Source organism: Epinephelus fuscoguttatus, linkage group LG19, assembly GCF_011397635.1.
Source record: "Epinephelus fuscoguttatus linkage group LG19, E.fuscoguttatus.final_Chr_v1".
Classification (NCBI taxonomy): Eukaryota; Metazoa; Chordata; class Actinopteri; order Perciformes; family Serranidae; genus Epinephelus; species Epinephelus fuscoguttatus.
Window position 1 is genome coordinate 34,571,035 of NC_064770.1, and position 19,921 is coordinate 34,590,955.

At 42.9% G+C, this 19,921-nt stretch overlaps 1 protein-coding gene across 1 annotated transcript; it reads left to right on the forward strand.

Annotated features, from left to right (window-relative positions):
- The first annotated feature begins 1,839 nt into the window (after nt 1-1,839).
- LOC125879111 (carbohydrate sulfotransferase 12-like) lies at nt 1,840-17,724 on the forward strand. Its single transcript, XM_049560760.1, has 5 exons — nt 1,840-1,960; nt 10,236-10,935; nt 13,189-13,341; nt 13,580-13,759; nt 14,977-17,724. The coding sequence occupies exons 2-5, from the start codon at nt 10,570-10,572 to the stop codon at nt 15,523-15,525; spliced, it is 1,248 nt and encodes a 415-aa protein (XP_049416717.1). The 5' UTR covers nt 1,840-1,960; nt 10,236-10,569; the 3' UTR covers nt 15,526-17,724.
- Nucleotides 17,725-19,921: the final 2,197 nt, after the last annotated feature.

Here is a 19,921-nt window from a genome sequence, read left to right on the forward strand (position 1 = left end):
TTCTATGCACCAATTTGAGCTGTTCTGCCTCAATCTATGGTGTAAATGTCTTTGATTTGTCAAAAGTCCTTTGCTTCTTACATGTTTAATTGGAGTAGGCAAATAAATCTACACCTATATATAGGCTACATGTACAATATACACCCCGTTTTGCCCTCAGAGCTGCCTTAATTCTTAATGTCATAGATTCAACAAGGTGCTGGAAACATTCCTCAGAGATGTTGGTCCATATTGACATGATGACATCACACAGTTGCTGCAGATTTGTCGGCTGCACATCCATGATGAGAATCTCCCGTTCCAGCACATCCCAAAGGTGCTCTATTGGACTGAGATCTGGTGACTGTGGAGGCCACTGGAGTACAGTGAACTCATTGTCATGTTTGAGATGATGTGAGCTTTGTGACATGGTGCGTTATCCTGCTGGAAGTAGCCATCAGAAGATGGGTACACTGTGGTCATAAAGGGATGGACACGCTCAGCAACAATACTCAGGTAGGCTGTGGTGTTTAAACCATGCTCAGTTGGTACTAAGAAAATCTCCCCCACACCATTACACCACCAGCAGCAGCAGCCTGAAGCGTTGATACAAGGCAGGATGGATCCATGCTTCCATCTGAATGTGGTTTTTCCAATCTTCTATTGTCCAGTTTTGGTGAGAAAACCCGTGTGAACTGTAGCCTCAGTTTCCTGTTGTTAGCTGACAGGAGTGGCACCTGGTGTGGTCTTCTGCTGCTGTAGCCCATCTGCTTCAAGGTTGGACAAGGTGTTGTTGCTTCAGAGATGCTCTTCTGCACACCTTGGTTGGAACCAGTGCTTATTTGATTTCCTGTTGCCTTTCTATCATCTTGAACCAGTCTGGCCATTCTCCTCTGACCTCTGGCATCAACAAGGCATTTTGGCTCACTGGATATTTTCTCTTTTTGGGACCATCCTCTGTAAACCCTAGAGATGGTTGTGCTGAAAATCCCGTCTGGCACCAACAACCATGCCACGTTCAAAGTCACTTAAGTCACCTTTCTTCATCATTCTGATGCTCAGTTTGAACTTCAGCAGCTTGTCTTCACCATGTCTACATGACTAAATGCATTGAGCAGCTGCCACATGATTGGCTGATTAGCTAATTGCTTTAACGAGCAGTTGAACAGATGTTCCTAATAAAGTGTTTGCCCCAGTATACTGTATGTATCAGTGCTTAGAAATGATGTTAGAAATAATCTCAATTGCACCTTCTTTTCCTTCTCTTGTAGGTCTCTGGTGTGCTCGTGCTCAATGTGTGTGTGTGTGTGTGTGTGTGTGTGTTCAAAGTGCCTTGTTATGAATTTATATTAAGCAAAACCATGACAACACAGCGGTGAGAGTAAAATCAGAAGTGAGGGTGAATGTGTGACGCTGATTGAAAGCAGATGATGATGATGGTGTGTGTGTGTGTGTGTGTGTGTGTGTGTGTGTGTGTGTGTGTGTGTGTGTGTGTTGCAGACTGAATCAGCCGCTCTGTGGGGGCTCCTTGCTACGTTTGATGTCAGAGGATGAAAAGAGTTCACAAATAACAGGATTTCTAACCGCATCAGCCTGAGGCAACTGAAACAGACACCGATCCCCCACAGCCACATCTCCTCATTATCATTCTTTGTGTCTAATCTTTTTGGGGGAGTGAAGATGACATTTGTTTTTGCAGGTACAGCAGGTTATTTTCAGCACTCCTCCTGCGGGAGGAGGAGGAGGAGGTGGAGGAGGAGGGTAGACTGTCTACATAAATCATCCCGGAGCAGAGACATGTTATGCTGGAGCTGACCCAGAAAGTGAATTTTTCCCCTCATGAGCTCACTCTGCAGAAACCTCAACTCCAAACTCTCGCGGTGCTTCGCGTGCTCCCGCTCCATCTCCAAGAAAAAAAGGGGACTGCTCGCATCACAGGCTCAGCTGACGCGGCGCTGGGAGCTCGCGGGCACAAAAAGAGGTGAGAAGGTGTTGTTGTTTGTTTATTTTACCTTTCTTATTGTTGTTGAAAGTACCCTAACATTTCCCCTCTGAGCTGCCGCAGCGTGTTTACCGCACGTAGCTCCGCTCCGAGGCTGTGCACTACTTTGACACCTAGACACCGCTACAGGCACGCTGACAGTACCGTCTATTGATAAAACCACAGGCTGTACGGAAGCTCGTTGTTTTCTCGCTATTATCTCCACGTAAATTGGACTCACAGCCCCACGCGACGCTTCCACGAACCGAGCCACATGTCCGCGAGCTTCCCGGTGTGAGGAACAGCCCGTTCCCGCGGCGCTGCGCTCCCCGTCAAAGGCTACATTGTGTCCGGTCTGGCATCCGCTGGCGGCTGCTGCGGACAGGACGGTGTGATTTATGTACCCGCCGTCGGCTGCTCTTTAACGGGCTTTATCTGTCGGTGTGACACCGGCGTTGACGTGGTGGTAAACACAACAAACGTGCACGAGTTATGAGGCGACCAAACCACCGATTTATCACGGTTAACAGCCCCACGGCGCGACTTTAAATCACACTGAGACTTGTTGACGTGATGCTGCCGCTGCAAAGTGTGCACCCCAAATTATTCATATCAACACTAAGAGGCGCGTGGACAGAGGTGTTTCTCATCCATATCCCCAAATATTGATTTAATGCTTTAGTAGACAGTGGTGCAGGAAGTAATCAGTTGCATCGCTTCGCAGTATCACCCTGAAAATAACAAATACATCACAAGTCCTGCATGTGAATGTTGCTTAAGTACAAGTATAAGTAGCAAAGACAGAGACAGTGTGCAGATGCTTAAATTTAAAGGTCCAGGGTGGAGGATTAAGGGGGATTTATTGGCAGAAATGAAAAATGTGATACAATAAGGATGCATGAAAATAAGAATTAAATATTGCATTAATTCTGCAGCCCTGCTTTAAAGGTCCAGTGTGTAGGATTTAGTGGGGTATTTAAACATAAAATACAACCTAATAAGTATGTTTTCTTTAGTGTATAATCACCTGAAAGTAAGAATCGTTGTGTTTTCGATACCCTAAAATGAGCCGTTTATAGCTACATAGGGAGCAGGTCCTTGTTCATGGAGGTCGCCATGTTGCGGCGCCATGTTTCTACAGTAGCCCAGAACAGACTAACCAAATACTGGCTGTAGATGGGGACATTCGTGTTTTTACATCAGCCACCGAAGTACTGAGAACCTCTGCGGGTAATTTGGCTGCCAGTGAAAACCTTAAGTTTTCTCCTTAAGCATGACACTTGAGGCTTAATTTCTCCTTCAGTGAGGGACCGACCTAGTTGCACAGAATGCTTTAAAAGGTTTCCTTAGTTAGTGGATAGAGCACTCCATGCGGAAGGTCCAGGGTTTGAATGATGGGGTTGACGTAAGCAAAAGGCATGCAGTTGCAAGAGGTTCCCACTGCCGAATCAAACTGGATCCGAAAAGGAGGTTTCAGGATGAGAGAGTAACTCCGGCATCTGAGTCAAGTCCTCAACAAGGGCGAGTCTCAAGCCCGTTGTAGACGGGAGGTTCCAGACGTAAGAGCAGATTCTTCTTAGTTAAAGAAAAACATTACTGCTTTGAAAGAGATTTTACAGCAGTAAAAGTTTCCATGGAGATTGTTTGCTTGGACTCACGCAAAGTTGGCTTATAGTTAGATAGTGGAAAAAATGGCAGAAGAAAAGAAGACAAGAAAACCATATTAGATAGAGGAGGAAAAGATTTAACTTCTGGAGGAATACAATCATAAAAAGCACAAACTAAAAAGTAAATTTGATCCCAAATACCAGAAAGCAATTGTAGGAAGAAATTAAAATGAAAAATAATTCAGTCAAATCTAAGGTGTAAAACTGAAAGCGTATCCACTGGGTTCTCCTGTTGCAGAACACTCTTCTCAGGGTGTGTTTGTTTTTTCCTTTATCACCATAAACTCTATCATGTTGCAGTTAAGACGGAGTCAGGGATACCTGAAGTTTTTGTTTTTTTTACCTTGCTTTGGTTGCCAAGGTCTTTTAACAGTCTAGGAATTCCTTAAGTGTAAGACCAGGACAAGGAGAAAACCCTAAATACATAAGTGGACATTTTAAGGAAACCTTAAGGAGAAGGCTTAAGGGTGTTTTGTGCAACTAATTTTATTTTGAGGAAACCTTAGGTAGGACTTTCAGGAAAATGCTAACTTAAGTTGTTTTGTGCAACTGACCACTGGAACTTAAGTTATCAGAGAAACAAGGTGAGCACACACGAGCAGGTACTGGGCTAGCGGCACGTCAGTGTTGTTACCAGTTTAAATCACCAGCTCTGGGTACTCCAGCTTCACCAAGAGGAAGCTGGAGTACCCAGAGAAAACCCATGCTGACAAGGGGAGAACATGCAAAGTCCGCACAGAAGGACACCCCCAGGAGGGGAGGTTTCCTGTCGCTTTTAATTAAGGTTTGTTGACTTTTTTGTGTTGTTTTTTATGACGTCAGGAAACTTAGGATGAAAAAGGGAAATAGGTTTTTTTTTTAAATTACAGAATTCACTGTAGAAGTGAGTCCAGTGTGAGTGAGAGTGATTATTCTAATCATAGGTTTTACTTCCTCCACGGTTTTTCCTCAGCTGTAGTTGAAACTGTGAATTCTGGTCTTAATCATATCCAGCAACTAAAATCACGTCAGATGGAGATCCCTGAAGGGAAACCTTATTAAATGGGGGTTGTGACCTCATGTCGTTAGGGGAATGGTTAAGAACCAGTGCTGTAGCCTGTGTAAAGTCTTAATTTGTAAAGTAAGTTATCAGTCAAGCTGTCCGGTAAAAATAGTGGAGTAAGAAATACAATATATTTTAGAGCTGAAAGGAATCAATTAGTCGAAAACTAGTGGGCTAATATTTCCATGATAGATTAATCTTTGACTAATGCTTTTTGCACCCAGGTGTGTATTCCTGGGCGTCCTAGCAGCGTCAATATATGACGTTAACTTGAACAGGTCTGAAGTTTGTGTACACAGCGTGCATCCAGCAGCTTTATACATCCTAAAACGACTTTGACTCACATGGGACTCAAACCCCAGTCTCCTGTGTGACAGTCCTGTGCTTAACTCATCTCCTAACCCAGATCTCCTGATTCTCTGGCAGTAAATGTGCGAGTTTTTCTCGTAAATTTACCACTTTAACCTTGGAGAAAATCCAAGATTGGATAGTACTAACCCCAACCATGACTAATCCTAACTGCTTCCAGCCTTGAAGCACCAACATAACGAGCACTAACTTATCACAGCAGGCAGTGTGATCCATAATGATGTGTCATGGGGATACAGCCTAATATCTGCAGTGTTACTGTTTTTACCCAGGAGCACATAGACACTCCAGTAATCTTGTCAGCCACATGTGAAGATGATGTGTTTTACAGCTTCGGCTCTCAGTTTAAGATAAATTGAATATCTTTGGGTTATAGAGTGTTGGTCGGACAAAACAAGACATCTAAAGATGTGGTTTTCGAAGTGCGTTTCACCTCTCATCCAAGAAGCTTCTTCAGTTCTAATTGACTGGTGCCGAGTCGCAGGCTATAAACTCGGTGTGGGTGTGAACCCTTTAAGAGGCAGTGAGGTCACACAAGAGTCGTTGACCCACCCGGCCATCATGTGTGTCATTAGGGTGAGATGGGTCCAGGTGTGAAAGGGTGTTAAGCTGTCTGGGGAAGTGGGGCCTGAGGTCACCTCCTCTTTTTAACGATGGATGTGCTAGTTTGACGTAAATGGCTTCCCCTTACAAACCGTCCATCTTCTCTGGCCAAGATGTGATTGCCATCCTCGAAGGAGTGTCCCTTCTCCTTTTGATGTAAAAGGTCGGCTGAGTCTTGACCTGAGAAGCTGGCTCAAGCAGAGAGAAAGTCTTTATCTCTGTCCGAGAATCTTCACTTTAAGATGTCTCCTTACAGCAGGTATTTTCCCCAATTTTTTGGCATTTTACAGACAAAAAGTGTCATTTGATTAATCCATCATCAGAATAATCTTCAGTTGCATCCCTGCAATATTTCCTCTGAACTGTGGTGGAGTTGAAGTAGACCTATAAACTAGCATGTAGTACTGGGTAAGAGTGCTCTCTTTTCTAACTTTAATTTCAGTAAATCCACCTTCCTCATTCCACCGCTGACAGAACATGTTCATACGTCCTGTCCTTGCTATGCCTGATTTAATGCACATTATGGGACAGCAGTCGATTCATTGGTGTGGCAAAGAGGAAGAGGAGTGTAGTCTGCAGCCTCTGGAGAGGGGAATGATGATTTTCCATGTCAATGGTCTCCTCTCAGCTTCAGGAAAGAGGAAATAATATGACGACTGTTGCATGAGAGCTCCAAATATAGATGAGTGTCAGAATGGAAAAGTGACGCCCTGTGACTTTTAAACTGAGCACAAGAAGAAGGAGAGGACAGTCTGTAGATAAAGTGGTAGTAAGAAATTGTGGCTAAGATAAGCCACAGGTAGAGCAGACACAGGCCATCTTTCTTCAGCTCACCGTGGACTATTTTGTGTATCGCATGAGCACAGTAAGCTTCAGTGTACATGCGGAACGTATCTTGGTTAGGTGTGTGAAATATTTGCTACTGGCCCTCTTTCAAAGGTTGCTAACATAGGGGCTTTTATTACCTCAGGGTTGCTCAGTATTAAAATGTGCCCATGCTGTACCATAGTCTATAGGAAGCCTGGTATGGGTACAGCAGAATACTTGTGCAGTGCAAAAGTTATTACTTTTTGGTATGCAGAGCCCTCTGGCATGCACACATTTGACAACCACTTGTGAATTTACTGCTGGGAGTGGGAGTTGAGTTCACTCTGAGAGGTGAAAGAGAAATTCAGTTCAAAAATGTGAAGCCAATGCGCTGTCAGACTCGCTCACACTGCTCTAGTTTTCAAGCCTTATTTAACAGAAGAGCAAGAAAACCTCACTCACATAAGAACTTTTCCTTTGTATTTTATTTTGTCCTGATAACCTGTAGTCCGTCTCTTTTTGTAATGTTGTCATTAAGACCGCCTAAACTGAGACCACGTCATGATCAAAACCAGTGTATAGAGACTGAGACATGACATAAAGGGGTTGAGACCAAGTCCAGGCCAGAGTGTCCCACACTGCATGACATACTTATGATAAAATGTGGAACATACAAGCCACAGTCAGTCCTCAAATTAATCTGAAAGATCCACATTCCCACAAAAACACCAACAGCCATTTTATTGCCATACTGTATATATGTGTATAAGTGAACCATGAAAAAAGACTTGATAAAATGGTGAAAAGGCTTAGCAGAGCAGAGGCGATCTTGTTTCCTCATCTAGTGGTGAGGATTGCAGATTTAAACCAGCTGAAACTTCGTCAGTGGTCATTGTTCAGGAGGTTTTTTATTGTGAGCTGAATTATCGTCAGAGGTCTGTTCCTCTCTAAACAAACGGTGATTTAAATCCAGTGTTCCCATTTTTATCACTTTGGAAAAGTGATAAAAATTTGTTCTGTGTAATGAAATTGTCACAGTAATCCTCCAAGGATAACCTTCCATAAAATGTAACATAACAGCAAATGTATTTTCTGTAGCTGACTGCGGAACGTAACTCTAATATGCGTCATTGTGTGATAACGTTTTATTTCCTCATTTTCTCCCCTCATTGTCTCTCCCTTTTATGTTTAATATTTGATCTTTATTTCAGACGTGTTAAATAAAGACATGAATATACAAACAAGCAGACAGACAGTAGTATTTACAAAAATTCAAAAGCATAATGTGAAAGCAAATTGTCAATGTACAGTTAGTTTGATTTACACAACCGAAAAGGAGTTGGAGGAAGTATAACCTTATTAAATTACACCCCCTCTCCTTGAGTTATTGAGTGAAAAGAAACAGGCAGCTTCCTTATATAGATAAACATATACCCTAGACTTTTATAAATATATAGTTTTTATTACCATTTAACTTTGTCACACGAAAATAATCCTTAATTACCAAATATCTGTCTTACAAAATATAAACCTGTCTTAGTATATCATATATATATACATATATATATATTACCATTTATCCATGACTTACAGATATAAAACATGTTTGCCCAATAGCTGAAATTATGTTTGAAATGAGTTTGAATGTGATCTGTTTGAAAAATGCCGGGCAAGTGGGGTGAGATATTTTTTTTTTTTTTTTTTTTTTTGTTACAGGTCCTTGAAACGTCATGGAAAAGTTTTGAAATTTTGTCCGTGACATTGGGCCTCATTCACTAATATCTGCGCAGAAATGTTCTTACTCTCCACAAAAAATAAGTACTTGCGCAAAATCACCGTCGGATTCATGACACGTGCGTACCGGCCAATTTTGTTCTCACCACCGTGTGTATGTTAGTAAATCAGAACCATTCTAAATTGACAGGTGCGTGTCCGCGATCTGCAATCAGCATACTACCACGCCCCCATTTCTCCATATAAGGAAACCGCTTGCCTAGAGTTGATTCATGAATGAAGGAAGCGGTTACGCAAGGAGAGAAGTAGTAAATTTCACAGTTTGTTAGAAGCGATGGCGCCGGGTCTTACAGGAATGCCATGGGTCATTGTAAGATTGTGGAGGACACAGCATGCCAGGATGATCTTGCACAACTTCTCAGGGGTATAAAGTAGTTTGCCACCAGCCGTATCTGATCCAAACACATCCAACGGCCCTTAAGCACGCCAAAAGTGCACTCTACGGCGCGTGTGTGGGCATGTATGTTATTCTAGCGCACCTCTTGAGGGACTTCAGGGTTTGCGTATGGTGTCATCAGCCATGTTTTAAGGCCATATGCCCGGTCACCCAAACAATATAACATTTTAACATTAACGGAATAGAGACTTACTGAAAATACAGATCATCTGCACGCTGATGGAGTGATAGTTTTTCTGTTCATGTTATTGTTAATATTTTAATTGTCACAATGATGAGGGTGAACGTGTATCAATTTCATGGTTATTTAATCCATTTGGCCAATATATTAGTAAATTAATTATTTAAAAAAATGTTAATTAAATCTCTTTCATGAATGTGGTTTTATAGACTCTGCATGTACTTAAAAGGTATGTTTGCATTTTCTAAGTCAGTTCGGCCTTCCTCATTTGTGCGTACGCATGATCTGAGGCAGTTCTAAATTTGTCCGCAGAGTAAGAACAAATTCGGGTAAGAAAATATTGATGAATCTCGGATTTTGCGTCAAACGATCGTACGCACAGTTTAAGCACAGATTTGTGCGTAGGCACTGTTTGTGAATGAGGCCCAATGTGTGGGAACACTGTAAACTGGTGAAACACTGATTAAAACAGTTTCACCATGCTCTTGTAGTGGAGGGGCTGTTAACTACAGTGACTCACGTGAAAAGACCAAAATGTAAATGGCTTTATTTCGAGCCAGTTTGTCCCCTCTGGGATGCTGTAGAAATATAGCGGTGCAACATAGCGATCTCAGATGAGGACCCACTCCCTATGATATAAACAGCTCATTCTAAGGTAATGAAAACACAATGATGCTTATTTTTATGTGATTATATACTAGAGAAAACATGCTTATTAAATTATATTCCATTTCTGCCAATATATTCCCCTAAAACCTACACACTGGACCTTTTAATCATCTTTATTTAACACTCCTTTTTTGCAAGTGTAATATAGTGATATTCCTGCAGTTGTGGTCCTGACTGGTCTTGAAATAAAATCCTCTTTGTCTGAGACTGAGACAATACCGAGTAAAAATGTCTGAGACAGAGACCTTCAAAAAGTGGTTTTGAGTCCAAGGCCGATCTTTAATGCTACAACACTGGCTTTTGTAAGTGTGAGACTCCACCTAGATGCTTGAATTTAGAAACACAAGAAATTCAGCAACACATGTGAACACTTAGACGATCTTCAAAGTGTTGGTCCACAGACTTGGTCTATTTTTATACTTTACATGTAACTTGGTTTGTCATTAAATTGTCTTTGTTCTCGCTCGCTGCTGAAATCCCTGCATTTTTGTGAGCTCATCTGTGTGTCGGTGATTCTTCTTGTTCAAATGTTCTCTCAAAAAAAATCCAATTTAGATGTGATAATGTCTGTGTTACAATAATTTTTGGTGACAATTTGCTGCTCAGTGATTAGACAAGCACATAATTTGATTTTAGGGACTAAGGTTTTTATTAAACCCTGAGAAAGATGGACTATGTAACGGTGGTTTTCACCCTCTGTGTGTGTGTGTGTGTGTGTGTGTGTGTGTGTGTGTGTGTGTGTGCAGGGTGCTGCAGGCGTGGAGCAGAGGTAAGACTTTATCCATGGATGACCAGTCACACTCCTGTACAGCACACTCCTGCAGTGCAGCAGCATCATGATAAGCCCACCACAGACTCTGCTCTAGCTGCCGTCTATCTATCGCCATGGTGAGAGAGAGAGCTCCTGGACCTTGACTCTGTTGCCATGGTGACCCTGTAGCAAGAACCCTATAACTCCAATCTGTTGCCCCGGCGATCACATATAAAAACTATTTCAATCTGCTGCCATGGTGACGCTGTAGACGCCTTATCAAGTCATAGTCAGTTGCTATGGTGATCCTGTAGCGAGCAGCAGTCGCCATGGGAACGTCCAGGATGTTCCGCATCTTTGTCGTCCTGGGCTCAGCCTTCATGATCCTCCTGATCATCATTTACTGGGACGATGTCGGAGCCTCGCACCTGTACTTGCACACTCCTGTGTCGCCGGGCCCCAAGATCCCGCATCCCCCTCCTCACCAGGGGCCTCAGACCTCCCGGACCCCGTCCTTCCTGTCCGACATCGACGCCTTTGTAAACCAGTTCTTAGAGCCGGGAACTGGGGAGCCCACAGACCCTGCGCCACCTGATACAAGTAACCAATCGGAGAAAGCAGAGGAGCGGTATATACCGAGGCGGGAGTGGAAAATTCACCTGACTCCAGTGGCAGCTGAGCTCCGTGAGAGACAGGTTAATATCATCTCCTTCTCCTTCTTCTTCTTCTTCTTCTTCTTCCTCGGAATATTATTTATTATTATCTTTAATGCACTAAAAGTATTAAAGGTTAAAATGTTAAAGGGACAGTTCACCCCAAAATCAAAACTACATATTTTCCTCTTACCTGCAGTGCTATTTATCAGTCTCAAACAGGGGTCGTCAACATTTTTCGGGCCAAGGACCCCTTAGCTTATAGCAACTGAGTTGCAACTTTGCACTTGGCCTGTGGCTGCTAAGTCAGCAGCAGTTGTAGCATTTCGAGGTGCATTAGCCTCAACCTTTGCACTTTTGCCAGTGGTTTCCATGGTGGACGTATGTCAGAGTCTTGCACAAATTGTTAAAAATGTTAGTTTTCCGGTTCACTTCATTGTTAGAGGTAAGCGCTGCACAGTGATTTAGGCCTTGTTTACACGGATACCGATAAAAATTAAAATGGATTTTTATTTATCCCATATATAAAAAAAAAAATCCCGGTTTACACGATCAGTTGTAAAAACAATATCCCTGTTTCCGCGAAAACGCAGAAACGGCGGCTGTTTTGCTGCAGTTAGTATGCCAGGCCAGTAGGTGGCGATACACCATATGTCAAACACCATAGAGGAACGTTCTGCACATGCACAGTGATTTGTTTTCCTCTTGGCGCTAGTGATAAAAACAATGATAAACTGCATTTTAACCTTATGTAGCATAGTTAGCTGCTATGCACTTACTAATATTGGGCACAGCAGACGTCTTTGTTAGCAGATGTAGCGGTGATGTTGATGCAGCAGTGCTAAGTTCATTTGTAAGCTCGTAAGTAGTCCCAAGAATGCGAACAAAACGTAAATAACCCGGCATATATCCGCCATTGTTGTTGTGGTTCCCGGGCGCCTAATGGGCATGTGCAAACTGGGTTGCAACGTCATCGTTTTCCAAAATCTCCGCCTATCCTGTTTGCACATCTCCATAGAAACGGATATTTTTTAAAAACTTTCACTTTGGAAGCCGTTTTCGAAAATCTCTGTTTTCGTCAAGAAAAACGCCGGTTACGTGAAATATACGGAACCGTATAAACAGGCCCTAAGTGTAAGCTAGCTCACATGATTGTACAAGGATTCATTGGTGGCAGCCTATCATCAGTGTTGTGTACCGTAAATTAAATGGGTTTATTATAGGGGTGGGAGAAAAAATGGATACAGCATAGTATCGCAGTATTTTTGTGTGGCAAAATCATATCGTCACATGGTAAAATTAAATAAATTATTGATATTACAAATACAGAATTAACTTAAGGTAGCCTACTTGAATAATAAAATCAATTACTTTTTACGTCCACTTTGTGCTGCAAAAAAATGATTGAAGTGAGATGAACAGACTGAAAACTTCATCTTATTATATGCTGACAAAATTTTCCTTTGGGGGACTTTATTTGCTGTTGAAAAAAGGTAATACATCACAACGTATCGCAAAATATTTTATCGCAATACTCAGCATATTGCAACATGTTTAAAATAGCACTAATATTGTATCATGACCAAAGTATTGTGATAATATCGTATCGTGGAGCCTTTGGTGATTCCCACCCCTAGTTTATTATCAATAGGTTGATAGGTACACACTTCTTCTGTGCAGTGATACAGTTGTAGTTTGGTAGAAAGAAATAGTTCCTTCATAGTAAGGTCTGTGGATTATCTTGAGTAACTGGGTCATGATTTCTGGAAAGAGACATTGCTGTTGAGTTTTTAAGATGTATATTTTTGACACTTTATTGGAGAGAAGGCAGACATCTCTACAGCTGATATCTCCAACGTTTGGCAAGTAACATGCTAAAATAAAATACAGGCTAAAGTTGCCATTTCTCTATTTAAAGACCTACGGCTTAACAACACAGGTGTTTTCACTTATGTTGCCTAATTAGTGTACTGGACAGGCTGGACACTGTTTGATTGGCACTTCTGTTGCACCTGTTTGGGTGGGACAGTTTACAGCTTTATCATTCTCATTGGATCGTGTAGGTTTGTGACCTCATGTAGCAGCACATCTTCACCAAGTTTTAAAACGTGCAGGGGTCTAATCAACCAGAATAAGTGGGAACACCTGTAAGGGTGTGCAGGACTAAAGTCAGGAGTTACTGATTAAAGAATAGACGAGATGAATCCGACCAGACACTAGTAATCCACTTATACTGGTTACATATATTTTAATAAATAATACATTTGTCTGTGCTTCACCAAATGGTACATCCAGGAGCAGCGGCGGAAGTTGCTTCAGGAGATGTGTGCTAACGACAGCGTGGTGTTTCCTGGCAAAAACCGTTCGTTTGACGACATTCCCAACAGGGAGCTGGATCACCTTATTGTGGACGACAGGCACGGTATCATCTACTGCTATGTTCCCAAGGTATGCAAACTCCTACAACATTTTATCTCCTTTTAGTTATGTTCATGTTGATGTTTGTGCTCTTTTAAAATGGTTAAAATATTTTTCACATGACCAGACAAGAAACAGATCAGTATGTCCAATCGTCTTTATGCCAATACAATCCCACCTACGTCCTCCAGCGTCCATCCATTTCACTGTAATAACTGAATATTTATTTTAGACTTCTGACATGTGCTTCCTGCCTTCCCACTCTCAGGTTGCGTGCAGTAACTGGAAGCGCATCATGATAGTTCTCAGCGAAAGCCTGCTGAGAGACGGTGTTCCCCAGAGAGACCCGATGGCCATCCCCAGAGACCTGGTCCACAACAGCAGCATGCACTTTACCTTTAACAAGTTCTGGAAACGTTACGGCAAGTTTGCGAGGCACCTCATGAAGGTCAGTTCAGATACTAAACTATATATTTTTATTTTTAATGTTTATTTGTAGAGAGACAAGTATGTAGTATAATCCATAGCCACACAAGCCAGTGGTGTGTGCTGCAGAACACTGGTGTGCCGTGAGATTTTGTCTTGCCCTTTGGTGTGCCTTGGACACAAAATGTTTGAAAACCCCTGTTCTAATATAATTTGCAATGCCTGAAACCACAACAGATGTCAAAGAAACAGTACAAAACACAAACTCAACAATAAATGCAAACACAAAGCTCAAGCTCGAGGCTCGCCCTAGATTTTTATCATATTATTCCATTTGCTAACTTTTCTTCACTCTTGGCAGTTCTGTCCCTCCCACACAAGGACGTGAGTTTTATTTTTAGAGACGTGATTTGGTGGAACTCCAGAGGTCACGTAATGATGCAGAGGTCACTGAGACAAATGAAACCCAACCTGGGTCACTGTGTGCTTCTGGCCACAGATTTATTTTTAAATAAAGTCAATATTCACAAAAGGTCACTCACCACACGGGAAACCATTCATTGTCAAAGCTTCAGAGTCCTCTGATGTCTACTTAATGGTTTAAATGTGAGTGTGAATCACAAGTTTTATCACAAAACAATCTCCTCTAATCATCACGCTGTAACCTGTGACAGGATGTTATGATACCACAACTATCACACATTCACATAGATTTTTGTTGAGCCGCGAGCCTCACGTAGGTTTACATCACCAAAGGTTTATGGCAAAATCACTTGACGACACTGACTCCTGTGTGCACGTGGTGAGAGAGGAGAGGGAGAGACGCTGTGCTGCTGCCAGAGGAGCCGCTGACTGAGTTCCCTCTGAGCGGTAAGTCACAAAAAAAGTCTGAGAAGTCCGGGCTGTTCATGAAACATTCAAGACGCCACAGTTTATTCCACACTACTGAAGCTGCTCCTCTTTTTGGAACCACCGCGGAGTCGCTAATGATTTTGCTTTCAGCCATGTTTGTTGTTGCCGTGGGTAACAGCATGATGTCAATTTGTTTTTCATGTCATATTAAAAATTCTACTGGTATTACTGTGAATGAGATGATATGGCACACCCCTATCTTTAAGCGTGGTATTAGTAGTAGTTCTGTCTCATATTTTCACGCCTCCACCATCTCTGTTAATTGTCCGTTGTATGAGTGGTGATGAGATGTTACACGCTAATAAAATCCTCTTTCATTTTTCAAAGGTGAAGCTGAAGAAGTACACCAAGTTTATTTTTGTGCGGGACCCCTTTGTGCGCCTCATCTCGGCCTACCGCAACAAGTTCGAGCTGCGCAACGAAGACTTCTACCGGCGCTTTGCACAGGTCATGCTGCGCCGCTACGCCAACCAGCCGACGCCCCCTGCCTCTGTGGACGAGGCGTTCGGCGTGGGCATCCACCCCTCCTTTTCCCACTTCATCCAGTACCTCCTGGACCCTCAGACAGAGAAGGAGATGCCCTTTAACGAGCACTGGCGGCAGGTGTATCGGCTTTGCCATCCATGCCAGATTCAGTATGACTTTGTGGGCCACCTGGAGACGGCGGAGGAGGATGCCGAGCACCTACTGCGCCAGCTGCGGGTGGACAACGTGGTGGAGTTCCCCACCTCCCATAGGAACCTCACAGCCAGCAGCTGGGAGGCTGATTGGTTCAGCACAGTGCCTGTGGAGGCGCGGAGAGAACTCTACAAGCTGTACGAACCTGACTTCAGGCTCTTTGGCTACGACAGACCAGACTCGATCCTCAATGAGTGACTCGTGTTTCTACTAAACTGACCCAGGCACACACAGACAAACCATTTTTTATGTAATGAGATAATGCTACACTCCAGCAACAGTGACACCTCCCCCTTGTTCTGGGCTTTGCAGATGTGTTCTCCAGTCCTGTCTGTTGTACACTGAATGTGCACATTATTAGGGACGCTCCAAGGAAGCACACTGATGAGGTGAATCCAGGTTAACAGCCATTATCAATTATGAAATCACAAAGATAACAAGAAGCACACAAGTTAGAGTTGTGCAAGCAGCTCGTGTCCCTTACATGTTGCACATTCAGTGTAGTCCCTAAGGTGCTGTGTGTAACTCTGGAGAAAGATGGTTCACTGTCGAGTCTCATTTCTAGGTCATCAAATACAATAAGCGTCAGTATCTGACAACCTGGAAATGAGACTCAACAATCAGCCATCTTTCTCCAGAGTTACACACAGCGCTTCTGAGTGTCTAGCACTCGCAACGCTGATGTCACGCCACGCCTGTCATTTGTGACGTCACAGTCGTGCTGTGACCAACTGTGACGATCACACAGGCTTTGTAGCAGGACGCCGAAGTGATGTCACGGAGCCATACTCTGTTTGCGATGTCGTAGAAACCCGTTTGGTCATGACACAGATGCAGCGGACGGCGGGTGATTAGTTACAACAAGGTGTTACTAGATTAGTTTTAAAGGAATACTTCACCCACAAAATGATCATTTGTATGTCAGTAACTCACCCTGTGGTTCGCTGAGCTGGTGAAGAAGACCATGTTTTTGCTGCATACCTTTTACGGAGAACAGACAATCCAGGAACAAAAAAAAAATCTTGAACTGGAGTAAAAGGAGGCAGCGTTAAACAACTTTATTAGAACATCAGCTTACGAAGTCTCACTTCTGCACGAGTGGCGTGCACACTACTCGACTGTTTTACAGAGCATACGACTATATTTCAATCTGGAAAGACTCGTTTTTTGTTGCAGAAAGAATATTTATTAACGTGCAAATAAGAATAAAAATGTGGAAAGTCTTTGGTGATTAGACCCCGTAGAGATGGTTTGATTTAAGGAGGGTGATGAATCCATAGTCGAATAGGGAACCCCCCCGGGGTCTAGACGCTGGTGGTGGTGGTAGAGGTGGTGAAGATGAATGGAGAAGTGCTGATGATCTGGATGAGTAGAGGAATGAGTCTTTGTTTAGCTTGTCCTGGACTCTGGATACGATGGCTGGAGGTGAGCAAGGTGGAGGAGGACGTGAAGATTCTGCCTAAAATGATGGCTGACAGCAGCAGAGGAGAGAGCAGAAAATTTTGCAGTGCTTTCCTGATTGGCTGATAGAGATTGTGAAGTTTGATTGGATAGCTAGAAGCGTGAACACCCATAGTCAGCTGAATAGAGGAAGTAGTGAGAGTGGGATGGAGAGAGTTGTGAATGGATGAGCACAAAGAAAGTCTTCCTGATTGAACTTGAGCGTCGTAACACAAACTAAAGCTCAGTTCAGACCAAAGATTAGCGATGAGATGAAACCGCTTTAGAACGTTGGAGAGAAAAGTTGCGGCGGTGTGAACACGACTCAAGCTGGCTGAAGGTGTCACCTGCAACTCTGCTGCTCAAATCGCTGGCGGCTGGTTTTAGACCGTAAAGCTCATCACCTATTTCTACAGCCAGTTGGCTTGTAGTGAAGTCTGCTGGTCAAGTCAAAATGACCGCAGACGGCGTGTTCGCTTGCTGCAGCAGGTGGTCCATCCCTGCCGAGCCCTCTTTTTCCATCCTAACAGTGTGCCAGTGTCGGATGGTGGCCTGCTGCTGCTCGCTGTATGTGCTTATGCCCTCCTACAAACACACCTTCTCATTGACTGATTAATTGGCGTCGCTTACTTGTATTATTGTGGTGTATTTGTCATGAATACAGTCCATCTGATGCTGGTTTTGTTTCTGTTTTTCGCAGTTTCATCACCACTACAAATACAGCTGTAGCCAGTATCTCACTAGCCATGTTTCCATCAGCCTGTTTAGATGCGCATCTAGAAGTATCGCATTGGAAAATTATAACGGAAACGCCAAAATTCAAATTAAAATCCCCTGATTCGCACAAACTAAAATGTGCTCGCTTTAGCTGGGTTTTGGTTGATTCGAAAAAATGTTGATTCGCAAAACGGGGGATGGAAACAGTTATGTTCGAATTAAGTCTGACATAGCGCACCTCTCTCCATGGTGATATCCACACTCCGGGTCGGGAAGGCGGTAATGCATTTACAAGCTGGTTGCCAACCGCCAGAAAACGTAGAAGAAGAAGAATGCAAGACTTGTTTTGTTTCTGGTTCTGCAGAAAACTCGCGCAAGTTCGTAGTTTTCACCAAAGTCTGTACATTTAATGGAAACACACAGGATTCGTATTTCTTTTAATGCACATTTCCCAATGATTCGAATCACTTTTGGATGGAAACATAGCTACTGTCACTGTCCTCACTCATATTTTAAGAAGCTACAAATTATATTCAGCCACAAAATAAACCTGAAAAGCTGCAAATCAGAACAGAAGCACAGAAGCACAGAGTTGTTGCATAGAGGTGATACACCATCATCTAGTTGCATTGGTGTGAACCGGCAGGTTTTAAGAACGTTGCAGAACGGCGCATTGCAAGAAGTTGCATGTTTCAACTCGTCTCGTCGCGAATCTTTGGTGTGAACTGGGCTTAACTGATCGAGGCAGTGGTAGACCAGCAACTCCCCTTTTCAGCGAGGTAAAGTTACTGTTTTATGAATGGAGTCTGGCTTAGAGAAGTTTCACTTTCCGGTCAGTTGTCTGTCGGAAAACGTTGTCCTGTTTGGGAAGCACTCGGCACACTTGGATTGTACAGCACGAGTTGTGTGAGAGTATGTAAATGGATGTTTTGAATGTTCTGCACTTCAGGATTCTTTAATCTTGATTTTTTTTTCGTGAATTTAACGTAACACATGGTGAGTAATTGACATACAAATGATCATTTTGTGGGTGAGGTGTTCCTTCAAGTGTAGTTGCACTAGAGTATTAGTCGTCGTCTAATTTATTTCACATTGTGTAAGTGCAATGTTTATGTCAAGCATGAAAGGGATTTTTATGTGTTTAAAAATACACAGTAATGACAGCTATCGGCAGGTAGAAGTCTTTTATACCTCATACTCAGATTAAGAGGATACTCGTATGTTATGTAACACATACTGCAAACCCTACTGCTTCTCCAGACCTGGCTCATTAGGCTTCACAGTGTAGGTTATATTAATAGACACATTTCAGACAACATGTTAGCAGCTTGCTTTATTCAACCAGTTTAAAAGCATGTTATCATCTCATCATATAGAAGCACAGCAGCTCCAGTGAGCGTCAGACTGCACAGCTCAATTTGTCTCAGCTTGTCTTTGAGACACAAAACTGGAGTTTTGACATTCTTTTGATTTAATCTCAGCTGGATGTACACAGGTGAGCCGCTGTGTATTTAAACTAACTGTTTTTCAAAGGGAACATTTTCTTTAATTGCTCTGTTGTGCCGCCACGACGCCGTTATCATCAGCATTTGATCACCTTTGTGTTTCCATGCACAGACTGCAGTTATTAACACTGACCTACATTGGGTAACCCTGGAGACTGCAACAGCGTTGTTGTTCCCCTCTAAAAATGATGAACATGTTTTTTTTTTTTACTTTTCAAGGGCAGCATTTTCACGGGGCGCAGTATTTTGTAGCAAGGAGCTGAGCACATTTCATGAAGACGACAGGGAGTGTTTTTCAGTATGTGCAGTGAGAATACGTCACTCCAAGAGCTGGGTTGGTGCAAGATGAGGCTATGGTCAGTATAAAAGAAATACGTCACCTCCAAAATGAACATTTCTGCATCAATTTCACACCCTTTCATTGAGCTCACCACGAGCCTCTGCGGTGAACGAAGAATCCAAAAACTGCCTCCGACTAAGAAATTTCCTAGTCGACCAATAGTCATCATTTAGGGCCGTCACTCGACTAGTCTCCTGCATGTTTATGATATAGATTTGATTATTAAATTATTAATTTTGGTGGTTTGAGTTGAAGGTACTAATGAACCTTCATTAATATAGGCCTATATTTTATCTCCAAGTGCACGTCACACACTGAGCGAGCCGCCTGTTAATGACGCTGTGGGCTAATGGGCATGTAGCTACTTCCATGTTTCAGATGATACATCATGTTTGTAGTCGACCAATGAAGATGAGTTTACATATCACCTTGGGTTCATCCTTCACCTTCTCAAAATGATCCCACACTTCCTGCCCGACATGTTATTAACTAGCCTGTGGAATAACCGCAGGTACCAGCCCTGGAAACTAACCTGACTCCTGTCTGACTGCTGAGCGTGGACACTTCCTGTGTCTGTCCTTTCAAATCAAAT